Source organism: Notamacropus eugenii, chromosome 2 (assembly GCF_028372415.1).
Source record: "Notamacropus eugenii isolate mMacEug1 chromosome 2, mMacEug1.pri_v2, whole genome shotgun sequence".
Classification (NCBI taxonomy): domain Eukaryota; kingdom Metazoa; phylum Chordata; class Mammalia; order Diprotodontia; family Macropodidae; genus Notamacropus; species Notamacropus eugenii.
This window is the reverse complement of record NC_092873.1, coordinates 397326120-397349084: the sequence shown is the minus strand read 5'-3', so window position 1 is coordinate 397349084 and position 22965 is coordinate 397326120. Positions and strand designations below refer to the sequence as shown.

Here is a 22965-nt window from a genome sequence, read left to right as displayed (position 1 = left end):
GCAACACACTAACTAAGAAATATAAACTTAAGAGAAAAAAAAACAACAAAAGGCAGAAACTTCATACCGTAGAGGTCTGCATCAAGTAATCATAATCATCCCTATCATCTGCAAGAACATCTTCAGTAAGTCTTGCAGAATGACTTGTGCTATAATCTGGTTTTGTCCTTCTGAGCATAAACCTGAAAAACGTTAAAGGACTGAGGAATGAACATAGTCACAAAATACTAACTTGTACAAGAAAAAGACGCAATATCCACTTTTCATATGACCTACAAAACATTATATTTGGCTCAGATAATTCTATCACCTATGCCATTATCTATAGTTTATCCTTGTCATTGGAATTCCTGGTGTAAAATCAACACCACATTGTCTTAAAGGACTTCTTATATTATGGTATCACAGCTAAACTGGAAACATAAAAAAAATTGTTAAAATGAAAGCACTTTAGGTTTAAATCAAGACTATTGATCTTCATATCTTCTTGGGAGAAAACATCTCTCTGATATAAATTAAAGCTGTGTGACTTTTGGTAGATCAATTCAACTCTCTGAGCTTCAATTTCTTTATTTTTAAATTGAGAATAAAAAAAATTTATCAATTATAATAATTTTCAATAATTATTTTTCACTTAATAGCTTTTAGAAATATGTTAAGGGAAATGATTTATAACTTTAAAATTCTATTTAAAATATGAGTTATCAATAGATTCAAGTGATATATGTAAAATGCTTTTCAAGCCTTACAGTGCTATATATGATTTTTTATTGTCATTAAAATAATCTGTATTAATTTTAAATGTGAATAAGCTATTAGATTGGAAGATCCTTTGCCTTCTTCCGCAACCTCCCCTCCCTCACAAAGACTGACTACATAGCTAAAATCACCTTTGTTTCAGACGAGAAGGTTTCTCCTGAGCGTAATCTTTGTGGTTATTGAATTCTGGTTTTGTGACTTCTTTTTCTTTTTCTACCCTGTCAGGCACCAAATGACCATGAGCTGTCTTCATTAGAACTTCAAAATCAGAATCCGCATCATAATCCTCCAAGTCATTCTTTGGACCAAATAGGCTGCTGCCTGGTAGCCCTCCTGCAGCAGCTTTGGAAAACACTTCGGCACACTCAATAGGCATACTTAGGCGGTAAAACATGATATCTGTGCTGCTGTTCTGTGAGCTGAAAGATTTCTGAGTAACCTTTAAACATGGAGAGCTGTCTATAGTGCCATCTATCCTGGTCACCTAACAAGTGAAAATAACAATAATTTAAATCACATTTTTTCTAAGATTAAAATGCACTTTTGCACTTTCCAATCCTCACAAATTGCTTAAACTTTATTTTTCTAAAGGGTACAGGTGCAAAATAGAGAGCACTGAGATCCCATTGGGCACTAGAGGCAGAGTGGACCTACACCGGGAATTCCCTCTCTAGTTCCTCCTCTGCCTGGATCTCATTGGGATCTTCCTTTCCCCTTAACTTCACTGCCAATCTCTTCCTGTCTTTTCCCCTTTTATCCTCTTGTTCAATCCTAAACACGCATGCTCATGCTCAGGAAAGGAAGTCCAGAGTGCCTGTTCTCTATAGCATTGAAGTCTATGCCCAACTTTCCCAACAGTTTTGGTTCTAGGCCCTTTTAGCTCCCCAGTTCAGCGTTAACATAGCTGCTCATAATGTATTGTTGAGTAAGGTGTTACCAATTACAAATTTTCCAGTAAGATGAAAGATCACCAGATGATACAATCTGCATGACCCCTAAGTTGTCCAGACTTCTTGGTCTTAACATTCACCCTACTGCTGGACCCACTGGAACAACAGATCTTACCATATGCTCACCAGTTGCATAGTAAGATCCTTTAGGTTTTTCCATCCACCCTGTAGGCACTGCCTATAGGCACTGTCACCTCTAATTAGGAAGTGAGTTGCTTGAGAGTAAGGACTATTTTGCTTTTCTATTTCTATATGAAGTATTTATCACAGTGCTTACCAAAGAGAAAGCACTTAATAAATGACTTTACATTCATTCATTCACTGGGATGATTCATTCACTGAAACAGGAGATACATTCTCAGTTCTGTCATTAATTTGATGAATGGTTTTAGGCAGTTAACGTAAGATTTACTTAACTCCTTACTACAAAAAATAAGGATAGATTAAATTGAGCCTGGAACTGCCTACAAAAGATAAATAGTCATTCTTTATCAATGAGATCAATAGCTATATCAGTAATAGTATCTGAGAAAATACTTAATACCAGAGGCAAATCATATACTGACATTGGTTAGCTAAAATAAGTAAAATTCAATATTGTGAATACATAGGTTATTACTACTGAATCAAGTGATTAAGAATGGCAGAAATATTAAAATACATTTAAATCCTGCATTTTTAATGAGTTAGGAGAAATGATGGCATTGTTCTTACTACTAGAGCAGAATACCTATTATTAATCACTTTACTTACAAAGTACTTTTGTTTTACTATAGGCTTAAAGGAAGAGCAATCTAAAAAACTAATTCCTGAAGAAAGGAAGCTCCTCAAAGATATGTATTTATTTGACAGCTAGAATGGCAAAGAGGAAGTAAACACTTACAATCAATTCTACACCAGGTTGATAAGGAGAGCCCAGAATTAGGCCACAGTGTACTAGGAACAAGCAAAAATCAGTAGGGAAAACTAGGAGATTCTGAAGGGTCACACATGAAAAAAAATTAGAGGCACAGGAGGGTAACAGGTTAAAAGCAACACAGACTGGTTCCCAAAGTAAGGCCCATATTATATATCTTTTTGAATTTCCCTTATCACTCCTCAAAGAAAACTATGCATTTCCCCCAAAAAATGTTCAATAAACATATGAAGAACTCAATATAGAAAACACACCTCAATGTGTTCATGGTTTGATGGTACTTGAAGAAACTGAGGAAGCCTTTTGCTCAGCCACATTGTAATATCCCTGTTTGTGTTAACAGCAAATGGTTCATAACCCTCTTGTAACCCACAGATGGTGAAATATTTCAAGGTACTGACATCCTTCCCAAAATTCATCCGTCCAACTTGAGCCACACCTAGGCTGCATACTGGTATAAATCCTGTTGGGGGAAGAAAGGACAAGGGGGAGGGAAGAAAAAAAAGAAATTTACATGATAACTATTATATATTTAAAATGAATGGCAAGTTGTACATAATAGATTTGCAGTCTCATGTTCAATTACCTTTTTATTATATGTTACAGAAATGCGTATCTTATTCTGTAAACTAAAAATAAAATAAATAATATGAGAGTAGAAACTTGGCCAATATATTGGTCTATCCACCCACACACACACCCCAAAGATCCCTCAGGAATTGAGTGTAACATTAAGAAAACAGTACAAAAAGAACATGTATATATATTCATACACATATATACATATATATGTATATATGTATATGAACAAAAACAATACTGTGACAATCAGCCAGTTCCTTCATAACTAAAGAATATTCTTTTGAGAGTAAATCTTTTGGAAACATTAATTTCCACATTTCAGATTTGCAACGGAATAGTGACCTCTTCATTGACAATAAAGACTTGAGAGCTGTTATTTTTTTTTTCAGCTACACAGTGTCCAGTATTTAGATAAGGAAAGAAAACTAAATGTAAGAAGGTCATCTTTTGGAAGGCTGACAAACAAGGCTGACACCAAGAGCTGTCAACCAAACAAGTGTGAGATAGTGAACTATAATGAGGCAATTTTAGCAGGCAGGTCAAAGATTCCAACAATCCACATCAAACCAAAAAAATGATTCATCTAAATTGTACTTCTAAACAAAAATGAGTCATTAGTATACAGCAAAAACTCTTTGTGTGTCTTTTTCTTGTTTACATGCTAAAGACCTACTGACATTGTAGACTACCGTGAGCTGCACAATGAAGTGAAAAAAGTACTTGGAGACAGAAACAGACATTTGTTCCTGGTTCTGCCACTCTATTCTCTTCATCAAAAGGAGTGGTTTACATTTTTGCTCACTGTCCTGAGCATACTAGGTGCTTAAAATGTTTAAGGAATTGAAAAATTTATGATGCATATAAGGGCTAGAAAAATCTATCCATTATTGAATGTAGTATTGAACCAGGCATTTTTTATATCTATAATTTAACAGAGACTTTAAAAATGAAAAAAAAAAAAAAGGAGAACAGTACATATGCTATAAAAAAAATGTGACCACATCACACTCTAGATTTCATCTCTTCTTTCTAAACTTTTCATTTTAGAAAAAAAAAATTAAATGTACACATTTAAGGTATATGAACCAATAATTTGAGGGTATAGTTTATATGCCAGCCGCTCTTTATGGAAAGATCATAAATAAGACAATAAGACAGAAGTTTTTCACTACAAATAATATAACATATTTCACCACATAACCATCACAGATTTTATGCCAAATTGTTTTTGCAAAACAATGGGGTGTAACCATTATATGGAGCTTTAAAAAACTGTGCTGGTATCAATTAAAAATCATGTATTACTAAGGTGTGTTCATCCTTCGTTGTCAAAGAAGACCATGCCATCAGAGAAATGATGACATGACTTGCACTTGACTTTGTTTTGAGTGAGAGAGGGCTGTGCAGGTCACCAGCCTCACTTCTCCTCCAGAACCCTCTGAATCCAGTGAGCAGATATTCATCAGGATGACTGGAGATAACCTAGGATGAGGCAACTGGGGTTAGGTGACTTGCCCAAGGTCACACAGCTAGTAAGTGTCAAGTGTCTGAGGTGAGATTTGAACTCAGGTCCTCCTGACTCCTGCACTGGTGCTCTAATACTAAATTGTATAGCTGGCAGATGAACCGTTCAGTTTAGCTAGCACAAGAAGATACAAGTCTTATCATATCGCTTGATTTACTCATGGCAGCTTCACCTACCTGCCTACTCCCCTTGAGCCTAAGGCTTTTCATTGGATTGGGTGACAACATAGTTAGTACTGCAGTACTCTATAAAAACCATGCAGGTCAGCTTTGGAAACATACTGACTTGGCACGCATGCTGAGAATTCTAGGCTTGTGGCTCACAATGCCCAAAAGATAAATGTGTATCCATATGCCACTGGTGAATACACTGTTGCTCTGTTTACTTGTTAAGTGGAGTGATGAACAGAATTATATCATGTAACAATCACACGATGAAAGGTTACAAACCAATTTTTGGACTAAATAACAAAAACAAAAATGGTGCAATGATTATGCAGTGAAAGATGGGAGATTGTACTACCAATCTGATTTAAGCCTCTTACTTCATTATACATCTATTATTAAAATGCAATAAAATTATGCAACTGGCAAATCAACAGTAAATGACAAAAATAAGATCTAATAATTTATAATGACACTTGTTCTATTTTCATTCATACACACGCACACACATACACACATATACACACACGAGTGCTACTGTAGCTGGAGCTAAAGCTATGGTAGACACTGATGTACAAGTCAAGGATAATTGTTCTTCAGAGCAGATGTTCCTAGAGGATCCTGAATAATGAAAGAAAGGATGTTTAAACTACTAAAGTATACCTGAGACAGTCTAAATTTCTTCAAGATAAATTGGCATAAAACTTTACTTGTTATGTGGTGGTAAATAGCAAACAGTTGGAAATGTCACATCAGATTGCCGATGTGGGTTGTATTTTCCTTATTTGTAAAGAGACTAATATTTTTTTCACATTTACTTTACCAAAGGAATATTGTATATACATATTCTCAGACTACCCATAATTCATAAAAATATAGGGAAATTACCAACAATAAATTTAAATAATGAAATGCTGTATCAGCTTTTACTTCTGAGATACTTCCATAGACCTATATGATCTCATCAGTGTGGTTACTCTATCCACAGGTTCAGACTATAAGCCATCCATTCCTTTTCATCTTCTGTGACTCTTGTTTATTTTCTCCCATAAATCATCCACAAGGATCCATCTAATATGGTGGTGCTTCTTCTAATTCTCTCAATATTGTAAATATACCAATGAAGTACATAGTTCATTAGACATCCCTTTATGCACTTCCATTCCCAGTTTTACCTCTATCTGATTATATCCTTTATATACCACTTTTTACACAATGCTTCATTTACCAAGGATTGTATGGGGTGTTCAGGAAGAGTAGCACTTCTCGTATGAAGACTTGTTGAGCTCTTTTCAAAGCAGCTTATCCACCTTTGTTGCACAATTATTCACCCAACTTTCACCTGTGGCTCCAAAAAGCTATAAAGCATATGTCATGGCCACACCCCAGTAAACCATCTTGGGAGACAGAATAAACCAAGTTGAGCATAACTAACAGGCCTCAAACCTATCAGTGAGTCAGGAGAATATCCACCTCAACTATGTGAAGATTTTCCCCAGAGGAATGAGTGGATGGAGTCCATGAAGGCAGTTAAAGCTGGAGCTATGGAAAACTCAGAGTTTGGTGAGCCCTTCAACACCAAGGTCATCTACTGCATCCTGAGCCATTGCCAGTCATCCTGACTTTTGCCTTGTCAGTGGACTTGGATAATCAGGAAGGGAAAGTGAGGGTGACAACTTTGGACAAGTCTGCATCACTTGAATCCAATTTATGCACAAGTCAAGATGTTACTTTTGATGTCATTAGTCCTCTTTGAAACTGAAGGATGGGGATGGAGCCAAGATAGCAGAGTACAAAGATGCATATACTCTAGCTTCCCCCACAACCCACAAAATACCTATAAAAAATGACTCTAAACAAATTCTAGAGCAGAAGAAGTCATAGAACAACAGATTGAAAGAGGTTTCCAACCAAAGGTAACCTGGAAGGCCAACAGGAAAGGTCTATCTCACAGGACGCTAAGCAGACTGGAGCCCAGTCCTGGCCACGGCACTGGGAGGAACAGGACCTGAACAGACCTCTGGGGCAGAATTCCTAGCAGGGAGGGTCCCAGATCCCTCAACTTGCAAGTGACAAAGAAAGCTCCAAAGGTCAGTGTGGGAGGGCTTTCACAGCTGGGAGAGAGGGGAACAGGGTTCCCCCAGCACTGGCCCCAGGCAGTAGTAGCAGTGAGCAGCAGGCAGCTATGCCTAAGCAGCCTGAGTCCATTGTCCAGGCAGCTCAGTTTAAAGCCTCTGGCAGAACTGAGCAGCTGATCTGAATCTCAGTCCTCAATGACAGCCCCAGCCCAACCCAAAGCCCCTGGGGGAGTTGAGCAGCTGATATGAATCTCCACCTTGAGCACTAGGACCCTCCTCTTGACAAAGGATTCAGAAGTCAAGTAACTGCCTAGGAAAATGCCCAAAAAAGGGGAAAAAAATAAGAGCATAGAAGGTTACTTTCTTGGTGAACAGGTATCTCCTTCCATCCTTTCAGATGAGGAAGAACAAGTCACACTGTCAGAGGAAGTCAAGGCCTCTACCTCCAGTACCACCAAAATGAATATGAAATGTACTCAGGTCATAGAAGAGCTTGAAAAGCAGTCAGCAGCCTGCTAAAGGAGAACCAAAAAAATGCTGAGGAAAATAACACCTTTAAAAAGAGGTTAACTCAATTGGAAAAAGAGGTCCAAAAAGCCAGTGAGGAGAAGGAGGCTTTGAAAAGCAGAATTAGCCAAATGGAAAAGAAGGTTCAAAAGCTCACTGAAGAAAATAGTTCTTTAAAAGACAGAATCAAGTTCAGGGAAGCTAATGACCATGAGATAAACCAAGAAGTTAGAAAACAAAACCAAAAGTTTGAAAAAACAGAAGATAATATGAAACATCTCACTGGAAAAACAATTGACCTGGAAAATAGATCCAGGAGAGAAAACTTAAAAATTATGGGACTACCCGAAAGCCATGATCAAAAAAAGAGCCTAGATATTATCTTTCATGAAATTATAAAGGAAAACTGCACTGATATTCTAGAACCAGAGGGCAAAATAAATATTGAAAGAATCCACTGATCACCTCCTGAAAGAGACCTGAAAAGAAAAACTCCTAGGAATATTGTGGCCAAATTTCAGAGTTCCAAGGTCAAAGTGAAAATATTGCAAGCAGCTAGAAAGAAACAACTGCATATTGTGGAAATACAATCAGGATAATACAAGATCTGGCAACTTCTACATTAAGGGATCAAAGGGCTTGGAATAGGATATTCCAGAAGTCAAAGGAACTGGGATTAATCACCTACCCAGAAAAACTGAGTATAATACTTCAAGGGAATAAATGGTCACTCAATGATACAGAGGACTTTCAAGCATTCATGATGAAAAGACCAGAACTGAATAGAATATTTGACTTTCAAACACAAGAACCAAAAGAAGCATGAAAAGGTAATAAATAGGAAAGAGAAATCATAAAAGGATTTCTAAAGCTGAACTGTCTACATTCCTACATGGAAAAATAATATTTGTAACTCTTAGGACTTTTTGCAGTATTTGGGTAGGTGGAGGGATTACATTTACACACACACACACACACACACACACACACACAGTATAGGTTGAGTTGAAGCAAAAGAGATGATATACACAAAAAAAATAAAAATAAAAATTAAGGGGTGAGGGAGGAAAATACTGAGAGAAAAAAGGGAGAAATGAAATGGGGCAGGCTATAACTCATAAAAGAGATAAGAAAAATCTTGTTCAATGGAGGAGAAAAGGGAGAAGGTGAGAGGGGAAAAGTGAAGCTTACCCTCTTCATATATGGCTTAAGGAGAGAATAACATGCTCATTAAATTTGGTATGAAAATCGATCTTACACTACAGGAAAGTAGGGCAGAAGGGGACAAGTGGGGTTAGGGGGACGATAGAAGGAAAGGTAAATGGGACAAGGGAGTAACTAGAAGTAAACACTTTTGGGAAGGGACAAGGTCAAATGAGAGAATAAAAAAAGGGGGGACAGGGTAGAATAGAGGACAATATAGTTAGTATTACACAACATGATTATTATGGAAGTCTTTTGCAAAACAACACATATATAGTCTGTATTGAACTGCTTGCCTTCTCAGTGGAGATGGGTAGGGAGGGAGAGAAGTTGGAATTCAAAGTATTAGAAACAAATGTTGATAATTATTATTGCATATAACTGGGAAATAAGAAACACAGGTAATGAGGTATAGAAATTTATCTTACCCTACAAGAAAAGAGAGAAGATGGGGATAAGGGAAGGGTGAGGTGTGATAGAAGGGAGAGTACACTGAGGGAAGGGGTAATCAGAATGCAAAGTATTATGGGGTGGAAGTGCCAGGCCTAGAGGCCTGTATTGGGCTACCCGAGTCTTTCTTACCTGTCCCAGGTCTTCGGTTGGCCAAACCGGATAAACGTATGAGAGAAAGGTCGTTCCAGAGTCGAACAAGGGTTGAGCTTTATTACAGGGTCTAGTTACAAGTGCAGGGGGTCTTCCTTAGGAGGAAGAGGGGGAGATTTCCTAAGGAGGCTAAGCTTAAGGGATTGGAAGTAGAAGTACAAGCGGGGAGAGAGGGGGAGGGGAGAGAGGAAAGAAGAGGAGCGGAGCCTACTGTCCTCTTGGCTCCTCACGTGCTAAGAGAGAGCTTTCAGGCTTCCTCAATCCTACTTAACCTTCAGCCGCACAGTTTGCATCTCAATACCGTGCTGTTAGGTAACTAGGTGTGCTCCAATCCGGGACAATCTCGAGGGCAGGGAGACTCCACCCATCACGTATCTCCCGGGGAGAGGCGGAAATACCCGAGCTAGCCGAGCTAGCTCAGTCTGACCTTCTCGAACCCCCGCTGTTCATGGAGGGCCTCGTAAGACTCTAAGATTTAGAAGTCCCACTTTTACCCGCCCGAGACCATCCACACGGATTTGAGCTTCCAATCCCAACATGGAAGAAGGGGAGAAAAATTGGAACTCAAAAATTTTGTGGAAACGAATGCTGAAATCTAAAAATAAACAAATACAATTAAAAAAAATGAAACTGAAGGACAAAAAAGAATCATTTAGCAACATGCTATATCCTAAAATCCCATACCATGCACCTCTCCATTGCCCTTCGAGTGATCTTCAACTTTAATTCTTTATTCTGTAAATCATCACCAGAAGAATACTACTATGAAAAAGGTTTCAGTTGCAGGACAAGTTCAGGGTCATTAAAAGTATCGTATTTTCTAAACCCTTTTCAACCCTTTTTCTAACTTCTTTTCAAATCTGGGTATAATCCACTATTCACTTACAGTATCAGCAGTTCTATGAGGGGACCATTTGAAGCAGTAAAATCACCAACAAAATGCACAAAAATGTATAAAATGTGCACTAAATAAGATAGTAAAAAGGGCACTTGTTTATGGTATGAGAGCGGAAAAAATAACATAGAGCATCACCTTCTTCAACCTCAGCTAGGAAAATGTATGTTGAATAATTCAGTTTTTTTGCTACTCTGCCATATGTCCCAATGATCACAAAAGTACCATGGAGTATTGGTTTTGTAGTTACAAATAAATTTTAGCAAGTAGGTAAATCTAGAAATACAAAATCTGCATATAATGAGGACTAACTAAACCACATTTTTGTTCAATTATTCTCAACTTAATAGGTACCCAATTAGTTTCCAATTCTTTCCACCAAAAAAGAACTGCTATAAAAATTTTTGGACATATGAATCATTTTCCTTTTTCTTTTATCTGTTGGGATATAGCCCTAGTTTCATAACTCCAGTCTTTCTTAACTACTTGCTCTTCCATGCATCCAATCTGCCACCAAGTTCTGTCAATTCCATTCCTTTAACTTCTATACCTACTCTTCTCTTCATTCACAAAGTCATCACTCTAGTTCAGCCCTTTGTCATTTTTCCCCCTGGACTTTTAAAAGCAATAGTTTCCTAAAGGTCTGCAATCTATTTACAACTGAGGTGCCAATGAGAACATACAGGTCTGATTATGTCACATTTCTACTCAAGAAGTTTCAGTGGTTTTCTAATGCTTCTACAGACAAACAGAAATTCCCTTGTGTAATACATAAAGCTGTTCACAAACTAGCTCTAATTTAACCTTCCAAAGTTTTGGTGAATAAAGCTGACATTTACAAAATAATCATTATTTTATAAACCTACATACCCTTAAATCAGGTACTATTTTCCACTCTGTGACAAACCATGTAGCCTATTAATTGACTAAATCTCATTCATGCCTTAGGATAATCAGGATATTGCTGGTATTACGATTATAAAACTATACACATAAAGTGATATTGTCATAAACATATATCAAGTTTCTGTTTTCCCTGCTTTAGGCATGAGATTTCAAAGCAAACTAGGTAGTCTGATAATCTTTACATTTAAGATAATGATTAAGAAAAACCCAACTGAATTTGAATACTTTTTAAATAATTAATTTGTTATCAATTTTCAACAATCACTTCCACAAATCTTAAATTTTTCTCCCCCTTCCTTTCTCCTCCCTCCCCCCGACTGCATGCAATCTTATATGGGTTCTACACATGCATTCTTATTAAATACATTTGCATTCAAGAATTAAAATGAATGGGAGAAACCATGAGAAAAACCAAAACACAACAAAATAGAAAATAGTCTGCTTCATTCTGTGTTCCTATTCTGTAGTTCTTTCTCTGGATGTGGATGGCATTTGCATCAAGAGTCCTTTGAAAATGTTTTAGGTCCTTGCATTGCTGCGAAGGATTAAGTATATCAGAAACAGTCCTCCCACACTGTGATTATTACTGTATATAATGTTCTCCTGGTTCTGCTCATTTCACTCAGCATCAGTTCATATTATGTCTTTCCAGGTTTTTCTGAACTTTGCCTATTCATCATTTCCTATAGCACAATAGTATCCCATTACATTCATATATCACAACTTGCTCAGCCATTCCCCAGTTGATGAGGTATCCCCTCGATTTCCAGTTCTTGGCCATGAAAAAAAAGTGCTGACATAAATATTTTTGTACATGTGGGTCCCTTTCACATTTTTGTGATCTCTGGGAGACAGCCTCTGAAGCGGTATTACTCAATCAAAGGGTATGCAGATTTTTATAGCACTGTGGGCATAGCTCCAAAGTATTCTCCAAGATGGTTGGATCAGCTCACAGCTCCACAAACAATGAATTAGTTTTCCCACTATCCCATATCTTCTCCAACATTTATCATCTTTCTGCTTTATCATGTTAGCCAATCTGATAGGTGTGATGTTTTGATTTGTTTTGATTTGCATCTCTCCAATAAATAGTGATTTAGAACATTTTTTCATATGACTACAGATAGCTTTAATTTCTTCCTCTGAAAACTACCTATTTACATCCTCTGATCATTTATTAATTAGGGAATGGCTCATATTCTTGCATATTTGACTCAGTTCTACATATATTTTAGAAATGACACATTTTTCACTGACAGTAGTTGTAAAAATTCTTTCACAGTTTTCTGTTTCCCTCCTAATCTTGGTAGCATTGGCTTTGTCTGGAAAAAAACCTTTTCAATTTAATGTAATCAAAATTATTCATTTTGCATTTCATAACACTTTCTATCTCTTGCTTTGTCATAAATTTCTCCATGCTCCATAAATCTGACAAATAAACTACTCCTTGCCTCCCTTATTTGTTTATAGTATCAGTCTTTTTACCCAAATCGTGTACTCATTTGGACTTTGTTCTAACATATACAGTATCAGGCATTGGTCTACGTCCAGTTTCCACCACACTATTTCCCAGTTTTCCCAGAAATTTTTGTCAAACAGTGAATTCTTATCCCAGAACCTGGGGTCCTTGGGTTCATCAAACAATAGACTGCTATAAACACTGACTACTGTGTCTTATGTATCTAACCTATTCCACTGATTTACCTATCTATTTCTTGGGCAGTAGCAAGTCATTTTGATGATTGCTGCTTATAGGACAATTTGAGATCTGGTAGGGCAAGGCAATCTTCCCAAGCATTTCTTTTCATTAAGTCCCTTGATATTCTGGAACTTTTGTTCTTCCAGATGAATTCTGATATTATTTTTTCTAGCTCTAGAAAATAATTTTTAGTAGTTTGATTGATATGGCACTGAATAAGTAAATTAAGGTAGAATAGTCATTTTTATTATATTAGCTCAACCTATCCATGAGCAACTGGTGTTTTTTCAATTATTTAGATCTGACTTTATTTGTGTGAAAAGTGTTTTATAATTGTGTTCATATAGTCCCTGGGATTGTTTGTCAGGTGGACATGCAAATATTTTATAGTATCTACTGTAACTTTAAATGGAATTTCTCTATCGCGTGCTATTGGGCTTTGCTAGTGATACATAGAAATGCACATGATTTATGTGAGTTTATTTTGTATCCTGAAACTTTGGCAAAGGTGTTTATTATTTCAAGTAGTTTTTTACTTGATTCTCTAGGATTCTCTAAGTATGTTGTCATATCACCTGCAAAGAGTAATAGTTTAGTTTCTTCTTTGCCTATTCTAATTCGTTCAATTTCTTTTTCTTCTCTTGCTAAAGCTAACATTTCTACACCATACTGAATAACAGTGGCGATAATGGACATCCTTGTTCCACCCCTGATCTTACTGGAAATGCATCTAGCTTATTCCCATTACATATAATGCTTACTGATGGTTTTAGGTAGATATTACTTATTCTGAGGAAAGCTCCATTTATTTCAATGCTCTCCAATGTTTTCAATAGGAATGAGTGTTGTATTTTGTGAAAAGCGTTTTCTGAATCTACTGAGATAATCATATAATTTCTGTTAGTTTTTTTATGATCAATTATGCTGATAGTATTACTTTTTTATTATTTTGTTTGCAGTGTTCTACAATCACTTCCATATAACTTAGATTTCTTTCCCCCTACCTTAGCCTTTCCCCCGCCCACACTCCTCCCTCCACGAAATGGCATACAATTTTATATGGGTTCCAAACATACAACCCTATTAAATACATTTTCACCTTAGTCATGTTGCATAGAAGAATTAAAAAGAATGGGAGAAATCATAAAACCAAAACATAATACAAAAAAAAATGATCAGCTACATCCAGCAATCAAATTCCATAGTTCTTTCTCTGGATGCGGAAGGCATTTTGCCTTAAGAGACCAGCAGGATATAGTTTTCTTCCTTATCTCTTTTGATTAGATCTATTTCTGCTTTTGCTTTGTCTGAGATTAGGATTGATACCCCTGCCTTTTTTTTTTACATCAGTTGAAGCACAATATATTCTGCTCCAACCTTTTACCTTTACCCAGTGTGTATCTCCCCGTTTCAAATGTATTTCTTGTAAACATTGTTAGATTATGGTTTTTAATCCATTCTGCTGTTTCCATTTTATGGGAGAGTTCATCCCATTCACATTCACAGTTATGATTACTATCTGTGTCTTTCCCTCCATCCCCTTTCGCCTTGTTTATGCTTTTAGTTCTCCCTTATTTTCCATAATAAGAGTTTTAATTTTTGACCACCACCTCCCTCAGTCTTCCCTCCATTCTTTCAGTCCCCCTCCCTTTTAATCCCCTTTTCCCTTACTACTTCTTCCCTCCCTTTCAACCTCCCCTCCCTTTTCTTTCCCCCTTCCCCTCCTACTGCCTATAAAGTTAATTGTATTTCCATACTTAACTGAGTTTGTTGTACCCTCCTTCAATCCAATCAGATGAGAGTACCTCTCAAACAATGCTCATCTCCCTCCCCTCTTTCCTTCTAATGTAATATATTTTTATGCTTCTTCCTGTGATGGAACTTACTTTTTTCTGCCTTCTCCTTTTCACATTTCCCATTACAATCCCTTCACACCCTTAAATCACATTTGTTATCCTCACATCATTTAATTTATACCCACTTCCTCTATCTATGTATATCCCTTTTACATTTCATAATAAATATACAATTCTCAAGATTAACAAGTATCATCTTCCCTTCTAGGGATGTAAACAGTTCATCCATATTGTGTAACAAGCTTTTATTTTTTCCCTGTTCACCTTTTTATGCCTTTCTTGAGACTTGCATTTAAAGACCAAATTTTCTATTGAGTTCTGGCCTTTTCATCAAAAAGGTCTGGAAATCCCTTGTTTCACTGAATGTCCATCTCCTTGCCTCAAATATTATGCTCAACTTTGCTGAGTAATTAATCCTTGGTTGTAGTCCCAGTTCCTTTGCTTTACGGAATATCATATTCCAATTTCCTTGATCTTTTAATGTAGAAACTGTAAGGTCCTGTGTGATCCTGACTGTCGCTCCTTGACATCTGAATTGTTTCTTTCTGGCTGCCTGCAGTATTTTCTCCTTCACTTGGTAGTTCTGAAATTTGGCAACTATATTCTTTGGTGTTTTCAGTTTGGGGTCCTTTTCAGGAGGTGAACAGTGTAGTCCCTCAATGTCTATTTTGCCCTCTGGGTCTAGGATTTCTGGGCAATTTTCCTTGATGATTTCTTGGATGATATTGCCCAGTCCCTTTTTTTCATCATGGCTTTCTGGTAGACTAATAATCTTTAGATTTTCCTCTTGGATCTATTTTCCAGGTCAGTTGTTAGATATTAGGTATTTTACATTTTCTTCTATCTTTTCATTCTTTAGATTCTGTTTGACTGATTCTTGATGTCTCATAGATTCATTAACTTCTACTTGCCTGATTCTATTTTTTATCAAATTATTTTCTTCAGTTAACTTTTGCATCTCCTTTTCCATCTATCCAATCGTTCTTTTTAAGGAGTTATTTTCACCAGTTAGGTTTTGTACTTCCTTTTCCATTTGTCCAATTTTCCTTTTTAAGGAGCTGTTCTCTTCAGTGAATTCTTTTCTCATATTTTTAAAATCATTGGCCAATTTTTCTTCTAATTCTCTAATTTGGGTTTTTAAAATCCTTCCAAAGGTCTTTCAAGAAGGCTCTTTGTGCTTCAGACCAGTTTATATACCCTTCTAAAGTTTCAGATGGGAGTACAGTCTTAATGCTGACCTCTTTGGTATTTGTGTTTTGGTCCCTGTCCCCACGAAAAGGTTCTATGATCTTTTCTTTTCTGCTTTGCTTCTTACTCATGATAATAACACTTTTCCTTGCTTTTAAAGTAGATCTCTGCATCTGTGGCACAAGGAGCTCTGTCCCACAGTTCTTGTACCTAAAACTTGAGGTTTTGTGTGTTGTGGCCTCTGTTTCTTTCAGCTAGAAACTAAAATGCTGCAGCTTACCTGGTGCTGAGCTGGTTGGTGTTTGAAAGCAAAGGTCAGGTGAAGTCTTTTGGGGTCTTTCCCCACAGTTACCCTGGAGCTAGCTAGTTAATTGTGGGGGAGGAGTGGTCTGGACCCTGGAGGCTCCTCTGCTGAGCTAGGGCCTAGCAAGCTCAGCTATCTGCGCTAGTGCCTTCCTGATTCCACACCTGGGGTCCTGGTGTTGGTAGATGCTGGTTTCACCCTCCTGTGGTTCAGATTCTCCCAGTCTGTTGAGGTGGGATTGTCTGGGACATCTCTGATCCTGCAGTGGTCACCGTCAGTCACAGCAAGAGGAACCCTTCTTAGCAATCTTTCTAGCCTCACGGGCTGAGCATCTGTTTACCCTCTCTACTGCTAACACTGTTCCAGGGTTTTTCCCAAGGAGATATTCTCTGGGCTCATTAGAGTAGACAAGGGGAGATAGCAATTACTGATCACTCCACTATCTTGGCTCCCGAAACCAGAAATTGATAGTATTTCTAATACTGAAGCAGCCCTCCATTCCTGGTATGAATCTTATCTGATCCAAGTGTATTATTCTCATGATAAGTTGGTATAATCTTTTTACTAATATCTTATTTAAAATTTTTACATCTGTATTCAGTAAGGAAATTGGTCTACACTTTTGTTTCTCTGTTTTGGCTCTTCATGATTTAGGTATCAAAACAAAATTTTATCATAAAAAGAATTTGGTAGGACTCTTTCTTCGCCAATTTCCCCAAATAGTCTATACAGTATTGGAATTAACCATTCTTTAATGTCTGATAACATTCACTTGTAAATCTATCTGGCCCTGGAGATATTATCCCAGGGAGTTCATTAGTGACTTGTTCAATTTTTTTTTTTCTGAGATGGGGTTAAGTATTGTATTTCCTCTTCTGTCAATCTTGACAGAAGTTCTTGACAGAAGTGCAGTTTATATTTTTGTGAATATTCATCCATTTCACTAAGACTCTCAAATTTATGGGCATAAATGGGCAAAGTTATTTCTAATTATTGTTTTAATTTCCTCTTCCCTAGAGGTGAGCTCATTCTTTCATTTTTGATACTGGTAATTTGGTTTTCTTCTTTTTTTTTTAAATCAAACTGACCAAAGGTTTATCAATTTTGTTGGTTCTTTCATGAAACTAGTTCTTAGTTTAATTCATTAGTTTGATAGTTTTCTTACTTTCAATTTTATTAATCTGCCCTTTGGTTTTCATTATTTCTAATTTGGTATTTACTTCAGGATTTTCAATTTGTTCTCTTTCTAGCTTTTTCGATTGCATGCCCAATTCACTGATCTCCTATTTCTCTATTTTATTCATGTAAGCATTCAGAGATAAAAAAACAACATCCCTAAGAAGCTCTTTCCCTGCATCCCATAAGTTTTGGTAGGTTGTCTTATTATTGTCATTCTCTTGAAAGACATTACTAATTGTTTCTATGATTTGTTGTGTGAACCACTCATTCTTTAGAATTATTTAGTTTCTAATTTATTTTTGGTCTACCTTTCTCTGGTCATTTATTATATATAATTCTTATTGCATTATGATCTGAGAGGGATGCATTGACTATCTCTGCCTTTCTGCACTGGATTGTGAGGTTTTTATGCCCTAGTACATGGTCAATCTTATGTGCCATAGACTGCTGAGAAAAAGGTATATTCCTTTCTATTCACATTCAATTTTACCCAGAGGTCTGTCATATCTACCTTTTCCGGAATTCTATTTACCTCCTTAACTTCTTTCTTCTTTATTTTTCAGAATAGATTTATCAAGTTCAGAAAGGAGGAGGTTGAGGCCTCCCACTAGTATTGTTTTGTTGTCTATTTCTTCCTGTAACTTCCTTAACTTCTTCTCCAAGAATTTGAATGCTATACCACTTGGGGCATATATGTTTAGTAATGTTACTGCTTCGTTATCTTTGATGCCCTTTAACCAGATATAGTTTCCTTCCCAATCTCTTTTGATTACATCTATTTCTGCTTTTGCTTTGTCTGAGATTAGGATTGCTACCCCTGCTTTTTTTACATCAGCTGAAGCATAATATATTCTGCTCCAACCTCATACCTTTACCCTGTATTTATCCCTGTTTCAAATGTATTTCTTGTAAACAACATATTGTAGGATTATGGTTTCTAATCCATTTTGCTATGGGTCTCTGTTTTATGGGAGACTTCACCCCATTCGCATTCAAAGTTATGAATAGTGCGTGTTTCTCTTCATGCTACTCTTTCCTCCCCCATTTATGCTTTTAGTTTTCCCTTTCCCTCCTCAAGAGTTTTACTTTCAATCACTACTTCCCTTAGTCTTCCCTCCTTTCTACCAGCTCCACTCCCTTTTCCCTTACTACTTCTTCCCTCCCTTCTAACCACCCCCTCCCTTTTCTTTCCCCTTTCCCTTCCTACTGCCTATAGGGCAAGTTAGATTTCTATACTTAGCTGATTAAGTTGTTCCCTCCTTCAACCAAATCTAATGAGTGTAAAGCTCAAACAATGCTCATCTCCCTCCCTTCTTTCCCTCTACTATAATGTTTTTGTGCCTCTTTATGTGATGTTATTTACCCTTTTCTTACTCCTCCTTTCCTCTTCTTCCATTACAATCCCTTGAAACCCTTTAATTACATTTTTGTCTTCACATCAGTTAATTTATACCCACTCCTTCTATCTATGTATATCCCTTTTAAATGTCATAATAAATATATAATTCTCAAGATTAACAAGTATCATCTTCCCCTATAGGAATATAAACAGTTTGCCCATACTGAATTTTCTATGGAGCTCTGACCTTTCCATCACAAAGTTCTGGAAATCCCTTATTTCACTGAATAAAAGATTATGCTTAATTTTGCTAGGTAATTGATCCTTGGTTGTAGTCCAAGCTCCTTTGCCTTACAGTATTTAAATCCTTCTGATCTTTTAATGTAGAAGCTACTATGTCCTGTGTGATCCTGACTGTAGTTCCTCAATTTCAATTGCTTTTTTATGATTGCACGTACTGTTTTCTCCTTGACCTGATAATTCTGGAATTTGGCAACAATATCCCTTGGCATTTTCAATTTGGGATCCCTTTCAGGAGGTGATTCTTTAAATGACCATTTTGCCCTCTGGATCTAGGACATCAGGGAAGTTTTCTTTTATGATTTCTTGGAAGACATTGTCCAGGTTCTTTCTCTCATCGTGGCTTTCTGGCAGACCAATAATTCTTAGATTTTCTCTCCTGGATCTATATTCCAGGTCAGTTGTTTTTCCAATGAAATATTTTACATTTTCTTCTACTTTTTCATTCTTTAGATTTTTTGACAGATTCTTGATGCCTCATAGTGTTATTAGCTTCTCTTGCCCAATTCTAATTTTTAACAAATTGTTTTGTTCACTAACCTTTTGTACTTCCTTTTCTATTTGTCCAATTTTCCCAGTTAAGTTTTGTACCTCCTTATCCATTTGATCTATTTTACTTTTTAAGGAGTTGTTCTCTTCAGTGAATTCTTTTTTCATTTTTTCAATTGTATTTTTAAATTCATTGGACAATTTTTCTCCTCTATTTTGGCTTTTAAAATCCTTCTTGAGCTTTTTCAAGAATGCTCTTTAGGCTTGAGACCAGTTAATATTCCCTTTTGAGGTTTCAGATGTGAGCACAGTGTCAATGCTGTCCTCTTCTAAATCTGTATTTTGACCTTTCCTTTCCCAATAGTAAGATTCTATGGTCTTTGCTTTTCTGATTTGCTTCTTGCTCATGGTGACTGCCATTTTCCTGACTTTTAAAGTGGATCTCTGCTTGTGGGGCACAGGGGGCTCTATTTCACGTTTCTTTTCCTGGGAGTTTGAGGCCTGGTTTCTGCCTTTGTACATTATGGCCTCTGGTTCTTTCATCTAAAAGCTATATAATGCGGCAACTTACCTGATGCTGAGCTGGCTGGTATGTGCCAAGGCTGTGGCCAAGTGAAGTCTTTCTGAGTTTCCCCAGGATTACACTAAAGCTCCTGGTGTGAGATGTGGAAGAGGAGTGGTCTGGTCAGTGGCTGGTGAATACTGTCTGCACTGGTGTCTGCCTAATTTCCCTGGTTGTGTTAAGGCATGCCTGGGGTCCTGGTATTGGTGCTTACCGGCTCCACCCCCCTGGCTGCTCAGGTTCTTCCACTGGTCTACTGGGGTAAAGCTTGCTGGGATGCTTCTGGTCCTGCACTGGTCCCCTTCAGTCATAGCAATAGGGACCCTTCCCAGTTGTCTCTCTAGCCTCTCAAGGTAAAAGACTGTTTATCCTTTCTGCTGGCTCCCCTATTCCAGGATTTTTCCTGGGGTAATATTCTCTGGGTTTTTCAAGGCCAGCAAGGGGAGAGTGACAGCACTTAATGGTTAACTCTGCCATCTTAGCTCCTGGAAGTTAAAGAAAGTGACTTTCAAACATTTAGTATGTGGGCTGATAGCCCCAGGAGTGGTTGCAGCAATGTCGCAGGCCCTGTGCTTCTCTTACTCAGTTCCCCTGGACTACTGTCCTGTGCTGAGAGGCTTGGGAATCTGCACTGCTACTTTTGATTCAATCTGACCGTGGCCATTCTCACTTCCCTATGGCTATGGCCAAGTCTGAGCAGGTGCAGGATGACACTCTAAGTTCTCCCAGCCCCGTGCAACAGATACTTCTTGTTGGCCTTCCAGGCTGTCCTGGGCTGGAAATCTGTCACACTTTGTTTTCTAGTAGATTCTGTCACTCTACAATTTGTTCATATTCACTTTTTAGAGATATCTGAAGGAGTCTGTGGAAGAGCTCAAGTGATTCCATGCTTTCACATTGCCATCTTGGCTCCATTCCTCTCTTGAATATTTTTTGAAAAGGTATTCTTTCATGATGAAAATACCAAGTAAATCCAAACCGAAAAATTCAATAAGCCCTTATTCATAAGGAAAGATGTTATAAGAAATAACAAGAAAAATAGTGATTTTTCAGGGTCCTGAATTAAAATTTAATATGTGTAGGAAAACAATGTGATTGTCTGCCATTAGTTTCCTGATTCACATAAATGAAAGATATTTATGGTCTATGCAAGTACAAACGAACAAAAAGGAACATTTTTCTAGAAATTAATTTCAAGAATGTCTGATCAAACAAACTATATTGCATACTTGTGATTTGGAGATAAAACCCATTTGTTCATTTACCCTGAAACAAAAGAATAATGGTATAAAGGATTTTGAGTTATCACATGGCAAACTTGTACACAATATAAAACGAACAAGTACTTACCATCGACAACCTCAAAGTCCTTGAATGCCAATTCTGAACCAGAATCATCCAGGAGGATTTCACCATTCAGGGTGAACATCATGGTGTGTTCATTCATGTCAACCATACAGCCTACAACATCTCCTGCTTGCCATGAGCGCCCATAATGCTCACTGCCCTGATGCCAGCGCTGTGCCTGAGAATGAACCCAGAATCACTTGCAAAAGGATTCAGAAAATAAATAATTCCACCACCTCACCCAACCACTCATCTGGACTGTACCTACTAGGTATGAAGCACATAGTTCATATCTAGTTCTTCTCAGATATATATAAAAGGGTCCCCAATTCCTATGCAAACATGCAAGGTAACAATGAATATTAAGTAGAAAAAAAGTTTTTATTTTACTCCACAGAAAATGTAGAAAACATATGAAAACTCAAATCAATTAATAAACTATGAATACAATTCTCTTTTCTCTCTGGTAAAGCCCAATTTCCTTTAGGGTTCAATATGATGTTAACATATCTGAAGGATATGTTTTATTCCCCTCAGAAAGGAAACAAACTTGGAGTTGCTAAAGGGGTAATAACTTGATTTTCTGATGAGAACTTTTATTTCAGGGCTGCACATATAGGCCTCTATCCTTATGGTACTAGCCCAAGGGCCTGAATTCTTTCACATAAGGAAAAAAGATGGGATGGCTATCAATCAGTCAATGAATAAACAGTTACTAAATGCCTACTAAATGCCGAGCACTGGGGATACAAAATAAGGTAAAAAAAAAAAAAAAGTCATTTAAGTAGCTTATAATGCACTGAGGGAGATCAAATAAAAACAAATATGCACAAAGATAACTATATACAAAGTAAGAAATAAGGTTAAAAACATTAGGAAGGTAGGAAGGGGCTAGATTATGAAAGACTTTGAATGCTAAACAGAGCATTTTGATTATGATCCTGGAGGCAACAATGTACCACTGGATTTTTTTCAATCAGACTAAATACTATAAAGAACTAAGAACTTTCCATCTTATAATGAAACAAGGACATTTTAAAAAGAGATTCAGTACACAATAAGTCAAGAAGACAGCGATGATCCAAAGAACAGTTTCCTACAGTTTCCTGTAAGAAAATAAGAGATATACCTCATTTCTAAGGAATTATGAGTAGTGTAACAGAATCTTACTGAGTGTAACGATTCCAATGAGGTTTTGGGGTACTAAACCCCAAGAATGCTAAGGCAGAGTGTCTTGGAATGAATTCACACACTCAAGTCTTCACTTACTCAAGTTTCAAAGAGTTTATTGTAACACTTTAGCAAAAGTCAGCAAGGGTCTTCATGGGAGCCTCTGAGACACTGAGGATGGTGCTGGGGTTTATATGGAAAACGGGCATGGAAAAGGAAATCCAAGGATGCTAATTAGGTAATCCAAGAGTCCAGTTGTTTTGGGGAACTGTGGATATGAAAATGTAGGGAGTACGCCAGACAGTGGAGTTGACAGAGGCATGGACCTTTGGGATCTGGTGGGAGGAAGAGTCCTTGGGCCAGCCAGGGACAAAAATATGTGGGCCAGGTACCCCTCTTTCTGTTGTGACAGGAGAATGTGCTCTGAAATTTCTCACAGGACAG

At 37.2% G+C, this 22965-nt stretch overlaps 1 protein-coding gene across 11 annotated transcripts in view; it reads right to left on the bottom strand.

Moving 5' to 3' along the window:
- The window catches only part of RYR2 (ryanodine receptor 2), an 826096-nt gene that overhangs the window by 321579 nt on the left and 481552 nt on the right, over window positions 1-22965 (bottom strand). For all 11 annotated transcript variants that reach the window (XM_072637850.1, XM_072637853.1, XM_072637851.1 and 8 more), the window contains 4 exons: window positions 21355-21529; window positions 2880-3088; window positions 891-1243; window positions 68-182 (listed from right to left, as the gene is read on the bottom strand). In XM_072637850.1, the coding sequence (XP_072493951.1) occupies window positions 68-182; window positions 891-1243; window positions 2880-3088; window positions 21355-21529 (852 nt within the window). The remainder of the gene's footprint in view (window positions 1-67; window positions 183-890; window positions 1244-2879; window positions 3089-21354; window positions 21530-22965) is intronic.